General features: G+C 49.5%; 1 protein-coding gene across 3 annotated transcripts in view; it reads right to left on the reverse strand.

The window, feature by feature from the left end:
• The window catches only part of ACOT12 (acyl-CoA thioesterase 12), a 39,402-nt gene extending 27,316 nt beyond the window's left edge, over positions 1-12,086 (reverse strand). For all 3 annotated transcript variants that reach the window (XM_054986243.1, XM_054986242.1, XM_054986244.1), the window contains exons 1-2: positions 11,881-12,086; positions 6,680-6,749 (exon numbers count right to left, since the gene is read on the reverse strand). In XM_054986243.1, the coding sequence (XP_054842218.1) occupies positions 6,680-6,749; positions 11,881-11,998 (188 nt within the window). In that variant the 5' untranslated portion in view covers positions 11,999-12,086. The remainder of the gene's footprint in view (positions 1-6,679; positions 6,750-11,880) is intronic.
• Between the last annotated feature and the right edge of the window lie 10,342 nt (positions 12,087-22,428).

Raw genomic sequence — 22,428 nt, forward strand, 5'->3', positions numbered from 1 at the left:
GTAAGAAAATAGAACAAATTGTGAGGGGTTACTATATCAGCTGGAAGAATGGTGTAATGTTATGCATCTAAATAATCTGGATTTTATTTCTTCTTGCTAATTTTTACTTGCTTGTGTATTTTAAAATTGTTGCTGAGCGTTCAAATGTAGTCCTCTGAGGAAAGAAGGGGGGCAGAATGAACTGCAGTTTTTAGCCAGTGCTGAGGGAAAGGTTGGGAGTCAGCTTTTGTATATCTCAGAAAAAAAATTCAAATTAAGTCAGACAAACTGTGTGGTGCATGAGAGAATCTGGATCTGTGGGTTTCTGCAAGGGTGGGGAGCTAATTTATGCTCGCCTGCGGAGACTCATGGTTTCCAGAATGCTCTGCGGGAATCGATGCTCCATAGCAGTTTATTGGATGAGCTGGTGGAGGACTGGCAAAGCCAGCTCTCCGAAGCCATCAACAAAATCGCACACCATCATCCTCTTCACCCCCACAGTCGCCAAGCTTCCAGGTATATGGAGGAGCTTCAGAAGAGGAAGCAGGAGCTAAAATGACTTGAGCGTGTGTGGCGGCGATCTTGGGACGAAGAGGCAAGAACATCTTACAGGTCGCTTATGAAATCCTATGAGGTGGCAGTGAAAGCTGTGAAGAAGGAATTCTGTGCAGTTTCCATTGCATCAGCTAGCTCACGCCCAGCTAAGTTGTTTAATGTGGTACATTCATTGGTCTCCTTATCGGGTGGAGACCATCAAAATTTGAATTCGGCCATTAGTTGTGAGGTTTTTGCAAGCTTTTTTTGCTGATAAAGTCCTGTCTCTCCGCCACTATCTGCTGGCCACAGTTGACATGGTATGTGAACTTGAGCCCCCTTGGCTATCTTCGGGGTCGGTATTCCATCATGGCTGGTGAAAGCCAGGCTCGGTGGACTATGGGATTCCTTGGAGGCTATTATCAATGCATCCTTGGGCTCTGGGGTTTTTCCCGGGCACTAAAGGATGCTGTGGTGAGGACCCTGTTAAAGAAACCATCACTGGATCCCGCTGACCTGCTCAGTTACTGCCTAGTCTTGAACCTCCCATTTCTGGGTAAGGTGATTGAGTGGGTGGCAGAGAAACAGCTGCAGAGTTTCCTGAAGGAGACTTTGGCCCTGGATCCCTTCCAGTCCGGATTCTGCCCGGGCCATGGGACCAAGACGCTGCTGGTCACCCTCACGGACGATCTTCGCAGACACCTGGATCAAGGTGGAACGGCACTGCTGATTTTACTAGATCTTTTGGTGTTTGATACAGTCAATTATGATCTTCTGACCCGCCACCTCACCGACGTGGGAATTCAAGGGTCGGCATTACAGTAGCTTGTCTCCTTTCTCCACGGTCGGGGACAGAGGGTGGTGCTAGGGGAGGAGTTGTCATCCCACTATCCACTAGTGTGTGGTGTTCCGCAGAGGGCAATACTCTCCCCACTATTGTTCAACATCTATATGCGCCCCCTCACACAGCTGGTGTGAAGTTTCGGACTTGGGTGTCATCAGTACGCTGATGACACCCAGTTATATCTGTTGATGGATGGATGGCCTGGATAGGCCCCAGATGTCCTGGAGCATGCTTTTGAAGCCGTGGCTGGATGGTTGAGGCACAGCCTGCTGAAGTCGAAGATGGTGATCCTGTACTTGAATCACGGGAGTGTGGACGTGGGGCCCAGGCTTCCTACACTCGATGGTGTGGTGCTTACACTGACTCCGAGAGTTAGGAGCCTGGGGGTGATCCTGGATGTCTCCTTGAAAATGGAGGCCCAGGTCATGGGAGTTGCCAGATCATCGTTCTTCCATCTCCAACAAACCAGACAGCTCGCCCCCTATCTTTCAACCCACGACTTAACTACAGTGGTCCAGGCAATGGTCACCTCTAGGCTAGACTACTGCAACGTGCTCTACGCAGGGCTTCCCTTGAACTTGATCCGGCGGTTACAACTGGTCCAAAATGCGGTGGTGCGTGTCATCACCGGAGTGTCTTCTAATGCACACATAACACCGGGATTGCGCCAGCTGCACTGGTTACTGGTGGAGTACTGGATCAGATTCAAGGTTTTGGTATTAACCTATAAAGCCCTATGTGGACTCGGACCGGCGTATCTGCGGGACCACCTCTCCCTATATGAGCCCTGGAGGATGCTTTGATCCAGTAACAAACAGCTGTTAATGGTCCCTAGCCCCAGGAAGGCCCGCCTAGCGTTGACCAGAGCCAGGGCCTTTTCAGTCCTGGCTCCAAACTGGTGAAACACTGTCTAAAGAGACCAGGGCCCAGCCGGATTTATTATCCTTCTGCAGGGCCTGCAAGACGGAGCTGTTCCGCCAGGTGTATGGTTGACACTGGTTGGGCTTCCCCGCCAGCTGACTAGAGGAAAACATTCTGCCCTAATAGAAGTATCTACCACCCAGCCTGTTAAATACTCTTGGAGATGGTGGGGTGGCGGTTTTTGGAGAAGTCTGCTGTTGTATGTTTTAAATATTTATGTGGTTTTATTGGTTTTAAAGCTATATGTATTTTAAATTACTATACCGATTGTAACCTGTCCTGAGCCTGCTGATGCGGGGACGGCGGAATATAAATTTAAATAAATAAATGTTATTCAGCCAGAAGATTCTGGTTAAGTCAGACTTTGTATATCTCAGAGAAAGGATCCTGGCTAAATTAGGCAAACTGTATGGAAGCCTGAGAGCCTAATTCTGTCTAGGTCAGACAAACTGTGTATGTGCCTGGGTGAGTCTGTGCATATCTGAGAGATTATTCTATCTAGGTCAGGCAAGCTGTGTGGAAAGGTCTCAATTAATCTGTTTGGGTAGATGAGAATTTAGTCTGCTAGTGAAGATCAGTGTGGAATATCAGACAGTGTGATGCAGAAAAAAGACCCTTTTTTTACCTTACAACCACCCTCACGTGCTGACCATTCTATCAAACTACCATCTATAACAAGCCTTCCTATATTACCGGTTAAACCAAGGAGGTCTAAGGCAAAAGCCTTTGGTGGCAGTGAAAACCTTTTGAGAAAGTCAGAGGCAGCAATATATAGGTCACACACACACACACACACCAGGGCTTTTTTCCAGCAGGAATATGGTGGAATGGAGTTCCGGCACCTCTTAAAGATGGTCACATGGCCAGTGGCCCCGCCCCCTGATCTCCAGATAGAGGGGAGTTTAGATTGCCCTCTGCGCGGCAACCTAAACTCCCCTCTGTCTGGAGATCAGGGGGCGGGGCCACTGGCCATGTGACCATTTTCACTGAGGGCAATTTAAACTTTAAAAAACTCCCCCCTTGTTCCAGCTGACACAAAGTGATGCCATTGTGCGGTCTTGAGTTCCACCACTGAGTTCCACCACCTCTTTTCCCAGAAAAAAAAGCCCTCTCTCCCTCTCTCTCTCTCTCTCTCTCTCTCTCACACACACACACACACACACACACACACACACACACACACAGGGAAGGTATTCTCAAGGTAAAAGCTGGAATGAAGTAGAGAACACCTGAAGCTCTGTGTGGAGGGAAAAAAAGAGCATTGGTTGTGACCAGAGCCCTCCTGTTTAAGTTAACATAAGCAGGAGATGAATTAAAGGCCCAGAAACAAAGGTTTAACAAAAAGTTTAAAAACGGTTATAAAACAAGCAAATCATTACAAATGGTTTGTAGTAAGAATGCTTTTTTCTCAAATACTGATACTTGAGGCATTGTGCAGACTTATTGATACCACTGCCAGTTCTGAAGAAAGCAGCAGTGGAATGAAAAAGCTGAATGTGAATGTGAAGCAGTTGTTTTTAACACTTTATTTCCATTTTCTTAATAACAAGTTTCAGTTTTATCATTGTGTATAACAATTGTAATGTGAAGCAGTTTTCATTCAGATATAGGATCTATGAAAGAACCATTAGGATGAAGAGTCTCTCTTAGGCTGGGCTCACATTTTACCTCTATGGGGTAGCTGCCACTGGAATAACAAACCATGGCTGTTGGTACCTGTATGTAGCTTTCATTGCCATTGCAAATCCAGAGGTAGTTTTTCCTTTACCTTCCTTGTCTCAGCCTCCTGTGGCTGCTATTCTCACCTGTACACCAACTTGAGGGCTTTTTCTTAAAAAGCAGCAATTACTATCACTATAGAGTTATAAAGATATATATACTGTTTGTGTAAAATGCTATCAAATCACAGCCAACATATGGCAGCCCATAGGGTTTCGAGGCAAGAGACGACCAAGGGTGATTTTCCATTGCCTGCTGAAGAGTAGTAACTTTAGACTTCCTTGGCGGTATCAAAGACTAACAAGGGCCAACCTTGCTTAGCAGCCAAGATCTGTCAAAACCAGCTTAGCCTGGACCATCCCTAGATTTCATTTAAAAAGCCTCTAGCCTCTTTTTTTAATGGGGCTACAAGGTGAAATACATTTCTCTGCAATGAAAAGGGCTAGAAGCTTACTTTACAAGAAAACGAAAGTTGAGAATTCAGAGGAGCTAGAAGACAGTGACTTAAAATGTCATAATGCTTAATATAGCACTATATTAACTGCTGTTTTTTTTAAAAAGCCTTCTGGTGGAGGAAAAACAACAGTTGCAGTGGCTGAGGCAAGGAAAACTTGCTGATGTGGGCAAAACCTGCAAAATGTACACCTTCCCATTCTTTCAAAAAAAGATTGTACCAAACCAGATCTGAGAAAGATCATAGCAAAGTGGAGGAAAACACAGACAGAGGCCAATTAAGGGACAACATTGTGTGGATACTCCAAAAGAATCTGATCTGGTTTAGATGCCAAACAAGAGCAAAACTTCTATATGGAAGCAGCCCATATGGTCAACTCTCTGTTCAATTAGCCAGTCCTTACTGATTCAGACTAATTCTTCTAATCTTGCCAAGAAAGCTTTTTCTTCAGAGCATTTCCCTGCTATGGCTAGAATCAGATGAATAATCTCATTCTCTAGTACCCAGGGTTCCTGGACTCAGGAGTGTGCACATTATCAGAAGCAAATAGTTATATAAATCCTCTGAAAAGTTGTTATGCCATCCATGGAAGATAATTCTGTTTATATACACATGGTTTACAATTTGGTCCCATTGTCAGTATGGAGGTGCACCAAGGAAACTGCTTGTTGTTAACACCGACACAGGGAATTGGAATTCAAGGAACATTGCCGAGTCACAGACCATTGCATTCTCATTTGTGACTGATGAGGACCTTTTCAAGTGTAGCACGCTGCGAGCTCTCAGTACGGGTACATGAAGAAAATACAAAAAGAGGAAGAAAGAACTTATTTTACATATTTTTGTACTTAAACAGTGCTCATACATTCACACAAGGTTAGAAGACAAGAATGGAAGCTTGTTTGTTAAAACAGCAAGAAACTAGGTTATTCAAATGGTGGAAATAAATTCCTCCAAACTGAATAAAATATAGTTCTTATATATATTTATTATTCATATGGAATGGATATATACATTCTAGCCACCTCTGGGACTGTTATAGGTTAACTATTGGTAGCAGTGGAAAAATTCCAAATTCTAAAAGATTAATTTGTAGTTTCTCCTCCCTTTTTCTTCTTCTTTATGTTAAAATCATGTTCCTTGTGGCAGGGGCTTTTATCTTATATTCTAAAGAAATGTAATAATCACGGAAATGCTTGGGAATCACGAGATGAGGAACAGATAGGAACCAGAGAGAAGAGAGACACTAAGGGGCACAATGAGAAAACAGGAGTAAATGCTAACTTGTTTAAAGCAGTCTAATGTCAAGGTGAGACTGGAGACTGGAGACTTTTTAGAAGATACCAAAGTACTCAGGAAGGTCGAATACCAAGCAGGCAGACAGCAAAAGCTTCAAACTGATGTTTCTAAAGTGGCTGAGAACACCCAAAATGGCAGATGATGCTGAAAGTAAATGTAAAAATGCCCACTGGGGCACATAAGGAAATAAATCTAACCTCATGCATACTCTCATAGCTTGACCCGGCTGAGAATATCTATGAAAGAGCTCCTGGTGTTGTAGTCTACAGCTCACTGTAAGTGCCAGCTCACAGTTGGCGCTAGAATAATCGTAGCTAGTTTTGTATAATTTTCACCAATAACCTCTCACACTGTGGATTCACACACCATGCATATTGCTGTTCCTGTGAGACCTCTCAATCTCAGAGACAGTGTTTTGGAAGCCATGCCCGCTTATAGCAACAGTTGGGAAAGTTCCGTGAACAGAACTCTGCTCATGGTACTTTGGATTCAACCTATGATACTTAAAATGGGAAGAAATGCCTATTTATTACTTTTTTACACATATATTCCATTTTATTATCAAAGCAAATACATGATATAAAATAAAAAACCACTCTGCAGCTATCAAATTTTTATTGCAACCCCCTTCTGTGAACTTTTTGTTCATTTATACCAGAAAAAGTAGCAATGATTTGGCAAGTGCCAAAGGCTTACATAATTTACTAAATTATTTTTTAGCTTAATGGTCAAAAGTAACTATACTTATTTTGTGATATATTTACAGTTTTATCATAAGGGCGAATTTATCTTATTGTGGACTAATGAAACCTCTACCCATAGAGAAATCATTGGACTATTATCTCAGATGCATGTTCTAGTTAAACTTTGTTAAATAGAAAATAAAAAGAAGAGCTGTTAAGTTTAATAGTAACTATACAAAGTCTTACCTGGCAGTCTCTTCAAACTGTATGTCATCTACTGATGCTGTCACACAAGAGAAGCCAGCATGTTTTTCAGCTTAAAGACATTGTGAAAAAGCAAAATATAATGAATTATAAACAGGCAGGCTTCTTTAACTATGCCTTTGCTGTTAAGCACGACAGATTTTATTATTTTCTCAGGCCATTTCATATATGACGTTCCCTAAACAAGTACGCCATTGTCATGCATCTGTTTTGCTGAGTTCACAGCTAGAAACCCAGTGCCAACTGCAGAGTCTTTGTAAGAGTATAGCCAAGCTGAACAGAAACATGTAAAAGGAGCATTTAAATAAAATAAGCCCATGAGCTCTTCTTCCTAGAATAGTGCTATCATTCAAAGTGGGGCAAAATCTGCCATCATTTTAGAGGTAAAATTCCTGCTTAAAAGTAATGTGTTGAGGTCTTTTTATACTGGACTCAATTCCTGCACTAACAGCACTGTTGTGATTTTTCTACACACAATCCATGAGAAGGAAATGTGCTTCCCTATCTTGTAGTATATACTAAATAATATAAAACAAACCAAATCTACTATATTATTTAAATGTAGGATATCCGCTTTCTAAAAATTTATATATAGGAATGACTCTGAGGACTATACAGAATGATATTAGTCAGGTATGACTGGAGTAATGCAGATTACAGCATCACAGGTAATGATTACAGCATCATAAGTATTATGTCCTGTGTCTGAAGAAGGGAGCTTTAACTCTCAGAAACTTTATACCCTTAAAATCTTGTTGGTCTCTAAGGTGCCACTGGACTCGAATCCTACAGGAATTGAAGGTAGAGATGGCTATCCTAAATAGAGTCACATCCTTTTAAGTTCACTGAAGTTAATGGATTTAGAAGGGTGTAACTGCTTTGGATTACACCAGTGGCTAACCATACCATTTTACCTCTCCTTTCCTCTAAGGGAATTAGAGCAGCAAAACGGCTTCTCCCATTTTATCACACAACAATCATATGAGACACATTATACAGGGTTAATATAGACAATGAGCATACCCCATGAGAAATACTTTTTAAAATGGATGCTATTGTGCAGCAATATGATGGAACTTTGGTTGGTTTGGTACTATTCTGTAGTTACTGTTGTTATGGAATAAAGGAATTAGTTCTTAAACTCTTGTCAAAAACTGTTTGCTCCCTTCATCTGTGCCCCAAATTCAAAGGGAAAATTGTATGCTGTGCTTGCAATTCTTGGGCAGAACACTGTTCTTCGCTGGACCTGAATAGAGAAATTGTCTGTTTGGGAGAACATCTCCAGTTTAACCTCAAGATCGCCACCCAGGAGCTTAACAATATACTAATCTTCACAGAGAAACTGGCTCTGTGGTGATTTGATGGTGGATAATTCTGCATATGGTTGGTAGCAATCTTCTGAAAGTTCAGAATTCATTATACAGGATACTTTTAGATGCTAGGTCCACATAATCTTGTATAATCAATGCATATTGAGTAACATGATGAAGAGGCAAACCCAAATTTGCCATCACCAGCGTAATCCTTAGCTGTTCCTCTACTCTAAAGCCACTGAAATCAATGGGTTAAACTGTAAATCTCTCTACATGATACATCTGACAGGTGTTGGGAGAGGTGTCAGGAGAGGCAATGGTAGCCGGGAAGGGTAGTTTAAAAAGACAGAGCCAGGGACAGGGGAAAGACTTTGCTATATGCTGGAACTGTGTAAAGGGGCTGTGAAATGCCAGAAGGGAAGCTTCAGCCCATTATAACCTTTCCAGGTCCAAGTCTGGCCCTGGAGGGCAGCTCCAGCCCATTTCCATTCCCTGCCACCCTCTGGTTGCAATTCCACACAGTTTTAGACTGGAGAGGTGAAATTGACAGCGCCTTTGGGGAGGCAAAGATGAAATTAACAAACCCTTTGAGGAGCAATCTTTGCTGACTCTGTCTTTTAAAGCTACACTTCCTGGCTAACATTGCGTCTCTCTACACTTGACAAACACACGCTGAGTCATCTCCTGCAGAGAGACTCTAGAGTGAATTTGCATAGGATCAAACTGTGGATCACCCACAGCCTCCTCTCCCAGCTCATCCTGTTCCTTCTCCTCCTCCTCTTCCTTAGCCTCATGGCCCATTTATGGGTCCCAATCCTCAGCATGACAACCATTGCTCTACAGGAAAAATGCTTAAGTAAACCACATTGTCTCATATAAGAAATTAAACTCTAGGAACTACAAATACCTACACAATAGCCGTACTGTTATTTAAGTAGATGTCACACAGAGATGTGTTTGCACATATACTTGCTAATCTTTTCAGTGCTCAATAGTATCAGCTAGAGAACACATCTGGATTTGTAAATGAATTTTCAATAGCATACAGTATATAATAGTCTTGATTTGTCTGATATTTTAAACCTTGACAGGGCAGGCCATTTAAAAGATCGATAAGGATTTTATATGTGTATATGTGATTTCTACTTTGAAAACTTATAATTTTGTACAAAGTAGGAAAATTACAAAAGGAAAAAGATCAGTACTTATATGGATGCATGATTATGTTTTTCAGTTGCTTGTTATATTGTCCAGAATATTCTCTTTTTTAAATATCTTAGGTCAAATGACTTTTGTGCCATTCATAATCCCAGTTTTTAATTTACTCATTAAGGGAGCCCAATGGCACATTAAAGATTACCATAATTTATTCCAAAATAAGTTTTTATGAGTCAGAACGCACTTCATCAAATGCATTGGAGTGTACCTTCAACAGGTCAATGAATATAAAAGTCTAATGGATGCATGTTTCATGCATTTGATGAAGTAAGTTCTTATGCATGAAAGCTTATGCTAGAATAAATTTTGTTACTCTTTAAAATACCAGTAGATTCCTATTTTATTTTGTTGTGACAGACTTCATGGATACCCAGCTTGAATTTATTTATATACTTATTTATTTTACTTCATTTATACCCTGATTTTCTCCCCAATGGGGAACGATCATTCTCCTCTCCTCCATTTCATCCTCACAATAACTCAGTGAGTTGTTAGGTCGAGAGTGTGTGACTGGCCTATGGCAGAGCAGGGATTCAAACCTGGGTCCCCCAGATCCTAGTCTGACATTCTAACCACTACACCACACTAGTGTACATTACACATTACCTTACTGGTTTCTGCCAGTAAAAAAAGGGGGGGCAGGGCCCTTTCCAGACCTGTTTTGGCTTTTGGGAGGATTTATCAAATCCAGGACTGCCAGCAACCTCTGGGCTACTTGCTACTACCAGACTTGCATAACTCACCCAGGCCCAGCTGTTTGCTAGTGTTCAAGAGCAGCCACCCTGTGAACACCTGTGTGGCACAGCGGTTAGAGCTTCAGGCTAAGATCTGGGAAACAAGTTCGAATCCCCACTCTGCTGTGGTAATCCCTGGGTAACCTTGGGCCAGTCATACACTTTCAGTGTAACTTACCTCACAGCATTGTTGCAATGATAAAATGAAGGGAATGATAATAAGCTGCCTTGGGTCTCCATTGTGAAGAAAGATGGGTTTCAAATGAAATAAACAATAAATATAGCTGAAGATGAGGGGGCAGATGAAAGGAAGGTAGATTGGTTGCTGGGTGAGTGAGAGAAAAAGAAGCAGGGAAAGGTGAGGATGGTGGGGGGCTGCCTGGAAGAAACAGTGTGGGGAAGGGAGTACAGGGGAGATTAAAGTTCCTTCTGCAAGCCCCTGTAGCTTCCCCACTGTGCAACTGGGCCCAGCCTGGCAGCCACCACCATACTAAGTTTTCCTAGAGAGCAGCTGAGGAGAGAAAGCTGAAGATTGGAGCAAGTAGGTTGGCTGGTGGGTAGGAAGCAGAGAAGGAAGAAGGGGATGTAAGGTGCTATTGCGGGACGGGGGGAGTAGGAGAGGGAAAGAAGAAATAATAGGTAAGGGGAAATGAGATGCCCTGGAAATCTTCAAAGGTTCCCCACTTTTCCCATCTACTCTTCTTATTACCTCCTATACTGAAGGTAGGTTTTTTTTAAACATACCTAAAACCAGGTTGATGTAATAGATTATAGTATAATGTAATAAGTTTAGGCATTCGTTTATGCATTCCTGGCTGGCACCACAAAGACTGAGGAGGAACTCATTGCATTCTATTGTAGGTGTGGCTTGATTTGCTGCCTGCTCTTATGAAGTGGATTTCATTCTGCAAATTTCAGGTGAGAGATGTAAAATGTAAACACAAGTATACGCATCTTACATTAGGTACCTCACAACTGTTAAAGTCCAGTTTCAACAGTTGTGCTTTAACTGTTTTAAATTACTGCAAATAAAAAGGCTAGTTATGGATCTATCTGGTATTATGGTATGCAAATAAACCTGGAGACGGCAGTTTCAAACAAAACTTACTTACTTACTTAAGTTATTTTTCTTCCCCTTGTGGACCCAAAGCTATACTCTGCTTTTCTCCCCAATGGGGGCCCCAAACTGGCTTACAACATCATACTCCTGGCTCTATTTTGTCCTCACAACAACCCTCCAGGGTAGATTAGGCTGAGAGTGTGGGACTGGCTCAAGCTCACCCAGAAAACTTCCATTGGAAAGTCAGGCTTCGAACCTGGGTCTCTCTCATCCTAGGCAAACACTCTGACCACTACACCACACTTTTCAAATCATTTCAAATGACAAGTAGACAGGTAAAGATGCATATGTGTCCATATATTTGCTGTTCCTCTCCTTTATGATTTTGATTTCTGGTTTTGTATGGAATAGTCTGCAATCTTTAGGCAAGGAAATTGACCGATTTGATCCCTTTTCTTGCTTCCCCGTTCATTTCTGAAACTCCGAGTCACTCCCGTCCCTCAGTTGCCCTGATTTGTCCACCAAGCGCCAGAACAGTGGCTTATTTTCTCTCAGGCGAGGCATGGTGCCGGGTTTTCGCTGGCACAGCAGGCTGACTGGCAGAAATCCATCAGGCAACGCTTTCTCCAAAGTCCACCTCTCCGGTGAATCGAAGATGCATCTGTTGAGTGCGTGCTTGTGCCACGCAGCTCTTGCAAAGACAGAAATACACCTGTACCGGGGGTGGGGAGGGAGAGCGCGATGGTGTCTGTTAGCCCAGCACTAGAAGGAGGCTACAGTCAATGTCCAGGGGATACCTTGTGGTGAGACAACCTTGAAAGCGGAAAGGAGCCATGGAGGGGGAAGGCGTGTGCTTACCCGCCAGACAGGCCGTGGTGTCGATCCACTTGAGGAGTTGCCCTGCGCTCAGCTCCCCGTGCTGGTTGGCGTGAGCGGGAAAGATGGTTTTGCACATGTGCACCTGCGCGCCAGCCATGGCGTGATGGCTGTTGCCCCTTGGCTTCTCCCGCTTTTGCTGCTGCTCCCGCGAGCTTCAGGCCGGTCTTTCCCGTTCCCGCCCCCACAGCAGCCGCTGGGATAATGTGTAATGAGGTACGCCGGGCGCCAAAGGGAAGCCGCTTGGCAAGAACTGAGCTCCCGCCTTCCCCCGCCCAGCCCAAGTGGCGAAAATACCTCGACGCCGTTTATAGAGTTGCTGAGGGATGAGGAAATTCAGCTTTCCTTCACGGGGATCATGCAGGCTGAAAAGAGGAGTTGTTTGGGGGACAGGGTAAAAGCCGGAACGAGACGGAACAGGCTGGAACGGGCACTAAAGAAATGCCAGTGCCACAAAAAAGAGGGGGATGTGTTAGAGACACTCCAGAACAATATTTTAGAAATGAAAACTCTGGACTGGCACACTTTTATTAACCTGTTCCATGCCAAAAAGCTCCCGGAACAGCACAAAACAGCCTGGAACGGGCACTAAAGAAATGCCAGTGCCACAAAAAACAGTGGGATGGGTTAGAGACACCCCAGAACAATATTTTAGAAATGAAAACTCTGGATTGGGATGTACTAAAACGAATGACAGGATTGCCCATTGGAAATAATGGGAGAGGCTTGAATGCCCATAGGAAATAATGGGAAACTGGAATGCCCATTGACTTGCATGGGCTCCATTGAAACACATTAGAGCAAAAAGAGAGGTGCAAAGAAAACGTGGAATGGATTTTGAAGGAAAGTGTCTGGGCTCAGATAACCTGTTCTGGGACTGGATTGACAGGCCCCATGCTGGAATGACGGCCCCTGGGTGTGCCAGAAGGGCTCTGGGACTGGAATGACAGGCCCCTGACTGGAATGACGGGCCCTAGGTGTGCCAGAAGGGCTCGGGGACTGGAATGACAGGCCCCTGACTGGAATGACGGGCCCTAGGTGTGCCAGAAGGGCTCTGGGACTGGAATGACAGGCCCCAGACTGGAATGACGGGCCCTGGGTGTGCCAGAAGGGCTCGGGGACTGGAATGACAGGCCCCTGACTGGAATGACGGGCCCTGGGTGTGCCAGAAGGGCTCGGGGACTGGAATGACAGGCCCCTGACTGGAATGACGGGCCCTAGGTGTGCCAGAAGGGCTCTGGGACTGGAATGACAGGCCCCAGACTGGAATGACGGGCCCTGGGTGTGCCAGAAGGGCTCGGGGACTGGAATGACAGGCCCCTGACTGGAATGACGGGCCCTGGGTGTGCCAGAAGGGCTCTGGGACTGGAATGACAGGCCCCATGCTGGAATGACGACCCCTGGGTGTGCCAGGAGGGCTCTGGGACTGGAACGACAGGCTCTGTGCTGGAATGATGGCCCCTGGGTGTGCCAGAAGGGCTCAGGGACTGGAATGACAGGCCCCTGACTGGAATGACGGGCCCTGGGTGTGCCAGAAGGGCTCTGGGACTGGAACGACAGGCTCTGTGCTGGAATGACGGACCCTGGGTGTGACAGAAGGGCTCAGGGACTGGAATGACAGGCCCCTGACAGGAATGACGGGCCCTGGGTGTGCCAGAAGGGCTTGGGGACTGGAAGGACAGGCCCCATGCTGGAATGACGGCCCCTGGGTGGGCCAGAAGGGCTCTGGGACTGGAATGACAGGCCCCTGACTGGAATAACGGACCCTGGGTGTGACAGATGGGCTCTGGGACTGGAATGACAGGCTCTATGCTGGAATGACGGACCCTGGGTGTGACAGAAGGGCTCTGGGACTGGAATGACAGGCCCCTGACTGGAATGACGGACCCTAGGTGTGAGAGAAGGGTTTGGGAACTGGAATGACAGGACCCATGCTGGAATGACGGCCTCTGGGGGTGCCGGAAGGGCTCTGGGACTGGAATGACAGGCCCCTGACTGGAATGACGGGCCCTGGGTGTGACAGAAGGGCTCGGGGACTGGAATGACAGGCCCCAGACTGGAATGACGGCCCCTGGGTGTGACAGAAGGGCTCGGGGACTGGAATGACAGGCCCCATGATGGAATGACGGCCTCTGGGGGTGCCAGAAGGGCTCTGGGACTGGAATGACAGGCCCCTGACTGGAATGATGGTCCCTGGGTGTGACAGAAGGGCTTGGGGACTGGAAAGACAGGCCCCTGACAGGAATAAAGGCCCCTGAGTGTGCCAGAAGGGCGCTGAGACTGGAATGACAGGCTCCTGACTGGAATGATGGTCCCTGGGTGTGCCAGAAGGGCTCAGGGACTGGAATGACAGGCCCCTGACTGGAATGACAGGCCCGTGGGTGTGCCAGAAGGGCGCTGAGACTGGAATGACAGGCCCCTGACTGGAATGACGGCCCCTGGGTGTGACAGAAGGGCTCGGGGACTGGAATGACAGGCCCCTGACTGGAATGATGGCCCCTGGGTGTGCCAGAAGGGCTCGAGGACTGGAATGACAGGCCCCTGACTGGAATGACGGGGCCTGGGTGTGACAGAAGGGCCTGGGGACTGGAATGACAGGCCCCTGACTGGAATGACGGGGCCTGGGTGTGACAGAAGGGCCTGGGGACTGGAATGACAGGCCCCTGACTGGAATGATGGCCCCTGGGTGTGCCAGAAGGGCTTGGGGACTGGATTGACAGGCCCCATGCTGGAATGACGGCCCCTGGGTGTGCCAGAAGGGCTCGGGGACTGGAATGACAGGCCCCTGACTGGAATGATGGGCCCTGGGTGTGACAGAAGGGCTCGGGGACTGGAATGACAGGCCCCTGACTGGAATGACGGGCCCTTGGTGTGCCAGAAGGGCTCTGGGACTGGAATGACAGGCCCCAGACTGGAATGACGACACCTGGGTGTGCCAGAAGGGCTTGGGGACTGGATTGACAGGCCCCATGCTGGAATGATGGCCCCTGGGTGTGCCAGAAGGGCTCTGGGACTGGAATGACAGGCCCCTGACTGGAATGAAGGGCCCTGGGTGTGCCAGAAGGGCTCTGGGACTGGAATGACAGGCCCCTGACTGGAATGAAGGGCCCTGGGTGTGAGAGAAGGGCTCGGGGACTGGAATGACAGGCCCATGACTGGAATGATGGCCCCTGGGTGTGCCAGAAGGGCTCTGGGACTGGAATGACAGGCCCCTGACTGGAATGATGGGCCCTTGGTGTGCCAGAAGGGCTCGGGGACTGGAATGACAGGCCCCTGACTGGAATGACGGTGCCTGGGTGTGCCAGAAGGGCTCGGGGACTGGATTGACAGGCCCCATGCTGGAATGACGGCCCCTGGGTGTGCCAGAAGGGCTCGGGGACTGGAATGACAGGCCCCTGCCTGGAATGACGGCCCCTGGGTGTGCCAGAAGGGCTCTGGGACTGGAATGACAGACCCCTGCCTGGAATGACGGCCCCTAGGTGGGCCAGAAGGGCTCTGGGACTGGAATGACAGGCCCCTGACTGGAATGAAGGGCCCTGGGTGTGACAGAAGGGCTCTGGGACTGGAATGACAGGCTCTATGCTGGAATGACAGACCCTGGGAGTGCCAGAAGGGCTCTGGGACTGGAATAACAGGCCCCTGACTGGAATGACAGCCCGTGGGTGCGATAAATTATGTCTTGGCTCCTTGCTAATGCTATTTCTTTAAACTTGAAAATATTTGCCGTATGGTACTCTATCGTATCAGGACAAGCTTTACTGTATAAACTCAACATTACCTCCACTGACCTATCAAAATCTGCACAAAAAAGTTAACTCATTCAGCCCCTACTCCTCATAAAGGAACTAATTCCCGTAAGAAACAACTGAGGAACAAAATGGAAAGCATTCCAGAGTCAAGAAATTGTTTTTTTCCCCATTTCCTTGCAAGCCGTATAAGTGGGGAAGGGGGAAACAATCCAAACTTAAAAAAAAACCAGTTTAATATGTCACTAGCAGTTTGTGCTACCCAGCAGTATTGAGGTTCAGGCGGGGGGGGGACATTTTCTCTTGCTCCCAATAAAGACAGGCCCTTGATTTTGCACTTTTTTTCAACAGGCCCAAATGAGTTCACTTTCTACAGGGTCTCTCAGAGGCTGTACATATATCATGTTTTTTGGTTTAGCATTTGGTATGAAAATTGCTTTCTTATTAATTTGAGTTCAATAGTTTTTGTTATCAACATTATATTGCCTTTTCAATGGGTGGTGGGTAGGGGGTGAAGTTTTGTTATTTTATACTAGAAACAGAGCCCGTTGTGCAAATAAATACAATGGGCTCTAGAAAGCTGGGGCTGCGGAGGGCTGGTGGGAAGTTGTGGTTAGAAAGGGCTGGCAGGTGGGGGGCAAGGTGGGTCTGGGGAGAGGTGAGAAGCAGGAGGGGTCTGGGCAGGGATGACAGGTACGGAGGCAATGGAGGTTTGGGGAGGGCTGAGAGGCAGGAGGGGTGTGGAGAGGAATGACAGGTAGGGAGGCAACAAGGTTTTGGGGAGGTCTGAGAGTCAGTTGGGGTGTGGAGAGGAAAGGCAGGTAGGGAGGCAATGGGTGTTTGGGAAGGGGTCAGAGACAGGTGGGGTGTGGAAAGGAAATGCATGGAGGGAGGCAATGGGTGTTTGGGAAGGGGTCAGAGGCAGGTGGGGGTGGGGAGAGTAATGGCAGTTAGGGAGGCAATGGGGTTTTGGGGAGGGCTGAGAGCCAGGTGGGGTGTGGAGGGGAAAGGCAGGTAGGTAGGCAATGGGGTTTTGGGGAGGGCTGAGAGCCAGGTGAGGTGTGGAGGGGAAAGGCAGGTAGGGAGGCAATGGGGTTTTCGGGAGGGGTCAGAGGCAGGTGGGGTGTGGAAAGGAAAGGCAGGGAGGGAGGCAATGGGGGTTTGGATCGGAGAGCGGAGTGCCGTGGCTCCAGAGGCCTTGCAGGGCGGTGGCACTCCGCTCACGCCGCCTTTCCCCGGGCCCAAGGAGAGTGGAGAACTGCTGCCCTGCGAGGCCCCAGGAACCGTGTGCACTGCTCTCCTCGAACCCGGGTCAAGACGCCGCAAGAGGAGCACCGCTGCCATGCAAGGCCCCGGGTCTTTGCAGAGTGGCGTGCCCGGCTCCGGCAGGGCTGACATGGCAGCGGGTGCTTTGCCCTCGTCCTGTCCCTGCCGAAAGCAGCGCGGCGCGGTTCTGGCAGGGGTCAGAGGGCAGCAGGCTTCTCTCCTGCCACGGCTCCCCTGAGGCTTTCTGACACGCCGCCCTTGCTGCCCTTCCTGCGCCACCGCGGGAAGGGCTGAGAGGGGCACCGCTGTGGTGCAAGGGCTGAGCGGAGTGCTGCTGCCGTGCAAAGCTCCGGATCTTTGCAGAGTGGCACATCTGGCTCCAGCAGGGCTGACGCGGCAGCGAGCACTTCGCCCTCGCCCTGTCACCCCCGTCCCTTCCGAAAGCAGTGCGGCTTGGCTCCAGCATGGATCAGAGGGTGGCGAGCTTCTCTCCCGCCGTTGCTCCCCCAGGGCTTGCCGACGCGCCGCCCTTCCCGTGCCGCCGCCACCGCCCTCCGAACGGGCTGCGAAACCCGCAGCATCGAGTGGCACCCTCCAGAAGCGGCCTGCCTGGTGCACTTACTGGTGCATCGGAAACCCGCTAAGGGAATTATAAAGTAGGACTAGCAACAAAGCCCGTTGTGGGGGAAAAAAAACAACAGGCTCTAGAAAGGGCAGGGCAGGCGGGGCAGGCATTTCCTCTTCCACCACAACATGATCTGGTCAAGGGGAGGGCCAGGCAGCCGGGCCTGGCATTGCCCCCTCTGCTGCACCCCAATATGGGCAGGGGGAAGACAGGGTGGCTGGGCCTGGCATTGCTCCCTCCCCAGTGCTGACCAATCATGTTGGGAAAGGACTGGGAGGCGGGACCGTCCATCCTGCCACCTCCTCACCCCAACTGGGCTGCAGAGGGTTTGGTAGGTGGACCCTTCCCTCCACCAGCCAATCTGAGGCCTGATTTGGACACCACAGAGCCAGGAGCATCCCTGGGGGGGGGGGGAGAGAAGGGCCCTGGAGTGCTCCTGTGCACTGCAGCCACCCGATTCTGCCCAGAATTGGGCCACTGTGGAGACCAGGAGAGCTTCTGGGCAGGCAGAAAGGGCCCAGGAGCACTCCTAAGCCCTGCAGCAGGCTTATTTAGCCCTGATTCGAGCTGAATCGGGCAGCTGTGGAAACTTGGAGTTCTATCTGTTTGGGGGGCAGAAATGGCCCTGGAGTACTCTAGTGCTCCATAGTGCGTCGAATTGGGACTGCTTTGGTCTGACATCGGCCTACTGTGGTGCACAGGAGCATGCTGAACCATTCGAAAGTGTGCCCAGGGAGCGGCATTCCCTGTGCTTCCCCCAATTGGCCTGGCCCTGCAAGTGTATGGCAGATAGACCTGAGCTGTATGGGTCTGGAGGGCAGGTCAACTCACTGTGCAAAGCTATGGCAAGTAGACGTGGCCTTGAGACATGCAGGGGCCAAGTAGCCATGGCAAATAGATCTGGCCTTCGGAAGTGCGATCAGATCTACCTGCTTTGCAATGCCATGGCGAATAGACCTGTCCTTCAGACATGTAGAAGCCAGGTCTGCCCCCCCCCACCGGGCCGTTCAATGCCATAGCAATTAGACCTGGCCTTCAGATGAGTAGAGGTCAGGTCTACCCACCAAACAAAGCCATGGTGAGTAGACCCAACCTTCGGATATGTGTGTTGGCCAGGTCTATCTGCCTGGCAAACCTGTAGCAGGTTGATCCAGAGGCCAGGTCCACTTACTGTGCAATATCATGGCAAGTAGACCTTGGTTCTGCACATCTGGCATGCAAGCTGCGTTACCAACTGCACACACAACCTCTCCATGCAGCAGATCGAGGCTTGGAGGTGGGAAACGGAGGTGGAGCTATGGAGATAGAAGGCAAGCAACACTCTCCACACCTGTGCCCTCTTCCCCACAGCAGACCGAGGCTTGGGCAGGATCCTTGGGAGGCAGAGCGCAGTCAAGCCAGGCATGCCCCAGGCCTCCTTGACCCAATCGTGTCTGGTGAGGGTGGAGCCGACAGCTCTGCAATGCCACGGAGAGTAGACCTGGCCTTCGGACATGCAGGGGCCAGGTGTTCTCCCCTTGCAATGCCATGGAAAGTAGACCTGACCATCAGAAGAGTGGAGGTCAGGTCTACTTACCAAAGTCTTGATGAGTAGAGCTGGCCTTCAGAGGTGTACAAAGGCTAGGTCTATCTGCTCTGCAAAGCAATAACAGGTAGATGTGGCCTCTGCCACTTCGGAGGCCAGGTGTACTCCCTGTGCAAGGCCAAGGAAAGTAGACCTGGGCTCTGCAGGTCCGTCATTCAATCCACATTACCTGCTGCCTTCTCCTCCTGCCTTCTCCTCCACTGCTGGGGGGAACCTTGGGAGGAGGATCACAGGGAAGCAAGGCTTGCCCCATAACTGCCGGCCCATAACTGCGCTGAGCAGATTTTGAAAAATATTCCTTGGGCATCAGCTGACAACTCATTACAGGGATCTTCACCGTGTGACCAAAGGGACACTGCACCCAGTCTTTGCTTGCTCACTCACCTGCTGCAGCAGTCATTTAGTGTCTGCACCCACCATGGTGTGTCAGAATCACAAACATGCCAGCAGGCTCCAAAGGGTCGCAAGTTTGGGGACCCATTTTTTTTACTCTTGGATTTATAGTCTGTTATCACTGCAACCTGACCAAAAGTGGATTAGAACAAACTCAGTAAATAGATAAAACAGCAAAAGCATGCAACAAAATAAGACCATGAGTTTGTCAACTGTTAAGCTAAGGTATGAAATGGGTTTTTTCACAGAGAGACGTGCTCTGGGCCAATGGTCGACAGAATTAGCAAAATTGAGCAAGGAATTTGAGTGGGGTGTGACACTTGAGGGGGACATGGAAGTCTGGATGGCTGTGGAAAATGCTGTGGGAGCAGGAAGGGAGAAAACAGAAGGATTTATGCCTGAAAATAGAAGAGGTGGCTGATATAGACTTCATGAAATTGTGATGAAACTGACCAGGCGAGAGGAAGGATAATGATATAGGAGGATCTGAAACGATGATAGCTAAACAAATCCCTGGAATATAAATTGAAATGTTAAGTGTTAGATTCCAGTCTTGGTGACTTCAGTTGGAGACAACTATCTCCATAAGAGACCATTATTCCAGTCATGGGCATGCCATTCCAGCCACAGAACAATTCTACAAATTTTAGAGATCATTAGTCCATACAGGGATGATTCAATTAGCTCCCGCAAAGCTTCCACCACACCAGGGGCTTTCAGGGCAATGATGGGACTGAAATTCAACTGCAAGACCACATCTCTCACACCCATAGACCACTATTCCAGTCGAGGGTCTGTCATTCCAGTCCCAGAGCCCTTCTGGCACACCTAGCGGCCATCAGTCCAGTTAGGGGCCTGTCATTCCAGTCCCAGAGGCCTTCTGGCACACCCAGGGGCCTTCATTCCAGTCAGCGGCCTGTTATTCCAGTCCCCGAGCCCTTCTGGCACACCCAGAGGCAGTCATTCCGGCATGGGGCCTGTCAATCCAGTCCAAGAGCCCTTCTGGCACACCCAGGGGACGTCATTCCAGTCAGGGACCTGTCATTCCAGTCCTAGAGCCATTCTGGCACACCCAGGGGACATCATTCCAGTCAGGGGCCTGTCATTCCAGTCCTCGAGCCCTTCTGGCACACCCAGGAGCCGTCATTCCAGTCAGGGGCCTGTTATTCCAGTCCCTGAGCCCTTCTGGCACACCCAGAGACCGTCATTCCGGCATGGGGCCTGTCAATCCAGTCCAAGAGCCCTTCTGGCACACCCAGGGGCCGTCATTCCAGTCAGGGACCTGTCATTCCAGTCCTAGAGCCCTTCTGGCACACCCAGACGACATCATTCCAGTCAGGGGCCTGTCATTCCAGTCAACGAGCACTTCTGGCACACCCAGAAGCCGTCATTCCAGTCAGGGACCTGTCATTCCAGTCCCAGATCCCTTCTGCCACACCCAGGGCCCATCATTCCAGTCAGGGGCCTGTCATTCTGGTCTCACAGCTTTTCTGCCACACCCAGGGGCCGTTATTCCATCATGGGGCCTGTCATTTCAGTCCCCGAGCCCTTCTGGCACACCCATGGCCCGTCATTCCAGCATAGAGCCTGTCATTCCAGTCCCAGAGCCCTTCTGGCACACCCAGGGCCCGTCATTCCAGCATAGAGCCTGTCATTCCAGTCCCAGAGCCCATCTGGCACACCCAGGGGTCGTCATTCCAGTCAGGGGGCTGTCATTCCAGTCCCAGAACCCTTCTGGCCCACCAAGGGCCCGTCATTCCAGTCAGGGGCCTGTCATTCCAGTCCCTGAGCCCTTCTGTCACACCCAGGGGCCGTCATTCCAGTCCCAGAGCCCTTCTGTCACACCCAGCGCCCGTCATTCCAGCATAGAGCCTGTCATTCCAGTCCCAGAGCCCATCTGGCACACCCAGCGGTCGTCATTCCAATCAGGGGCCTGTCATTCCAGTCCCAGAGCCCTTCTGGCACACCCAGGGCCCGTCATTCCAGTCAGGGGCCTGTCATTCCAGTCCCCGAGCCCTTCTCGCGCACCCAGGGCCAGTCATTCCTGTCAGGGGCCTGTCATTCCAGTCGCTGAGCCCTTCTGTCACTCCCAGGGGCCGTCATTCCAACATAGAGCCTGTCATTCCAGTCCCAGAGCCCTTCCGGCACACCCAGGGGTCATCATTCCAGCATGGGGCCTGTCATTCCAGTCCCAGAGCCCTTCTGGCACACCCAGGGCCCGTCATTCCAGTCAGGGGCCTGCCAATCGAGTCCGTGAGCCCTTCTGGCACACCCAGGGCCCGTCACTCCAGTCAGGGGCCTGTCATTCCAGTCCCCGAGCCCTTTTAGCACACAGAGGGGCTGTCATTCCAGTCAGGGGCCTGTCATTCCAGTCTCCGAGCCCTTCTGGCACACAAGGCCCGTCATTCCAGCATAGAGCCTGTCATTCCAGTCCCAGAGCCCATCTGGCACACCCAGGGGTCATCATTCCAGTCAGGGGCCTGTCATTCCAGTCCCAGAGCCCTTCTGGCCCACCCAGGGCCTGTCATTCCATTCAGGGGCCTGTCATTCCAGTCCCTGAGCCCTTCCGGCACACCCAGCGGTCATCATTCCAGCATGGGGCCTGTCATTCCAGTCCCAGAGCCCTTCTGGCACACCCAGGGCCCGTCATTCCAGTCAGGGGCCTGCCAATCGAGTCCGCGAGCCCTTCTGGCACACCCAGGGCCCGTCACTCCAATCAGGGGCCTGTCATTCCAGTCCCCGAGCCCTTTTGGCACACAGAGGGGCTGTCATTCCAGTCAGGGGCCTGTCATTCTAGTCTCCGAGCCCTTCTGGCACACAGGGCCCGTCATTCCAGCATAGAGCCTGTCATTCCAGTCCCAGAGCCCATCTGGCACACCCAGGTGTCGTCATTCCAGGCAGGGGCCTGTCATTCC

The sequence above is a fragment of the Eublepharis macularius genome, chromosome 8 (genome assembly GCF_028583425.1).
Source record: "Eublepharis macularius isolate TG4126 chromosome 8, MPM_Emac_v1.0, whole genome shotgun sequence".
NCBI classification, from domain to species: domain Eukaryota; kingdom Metazoa; phylum Chordata; class Lepidosauria; order Squamata; family Eublepharidae; genus Eublepharis; species Eublepharis macularius.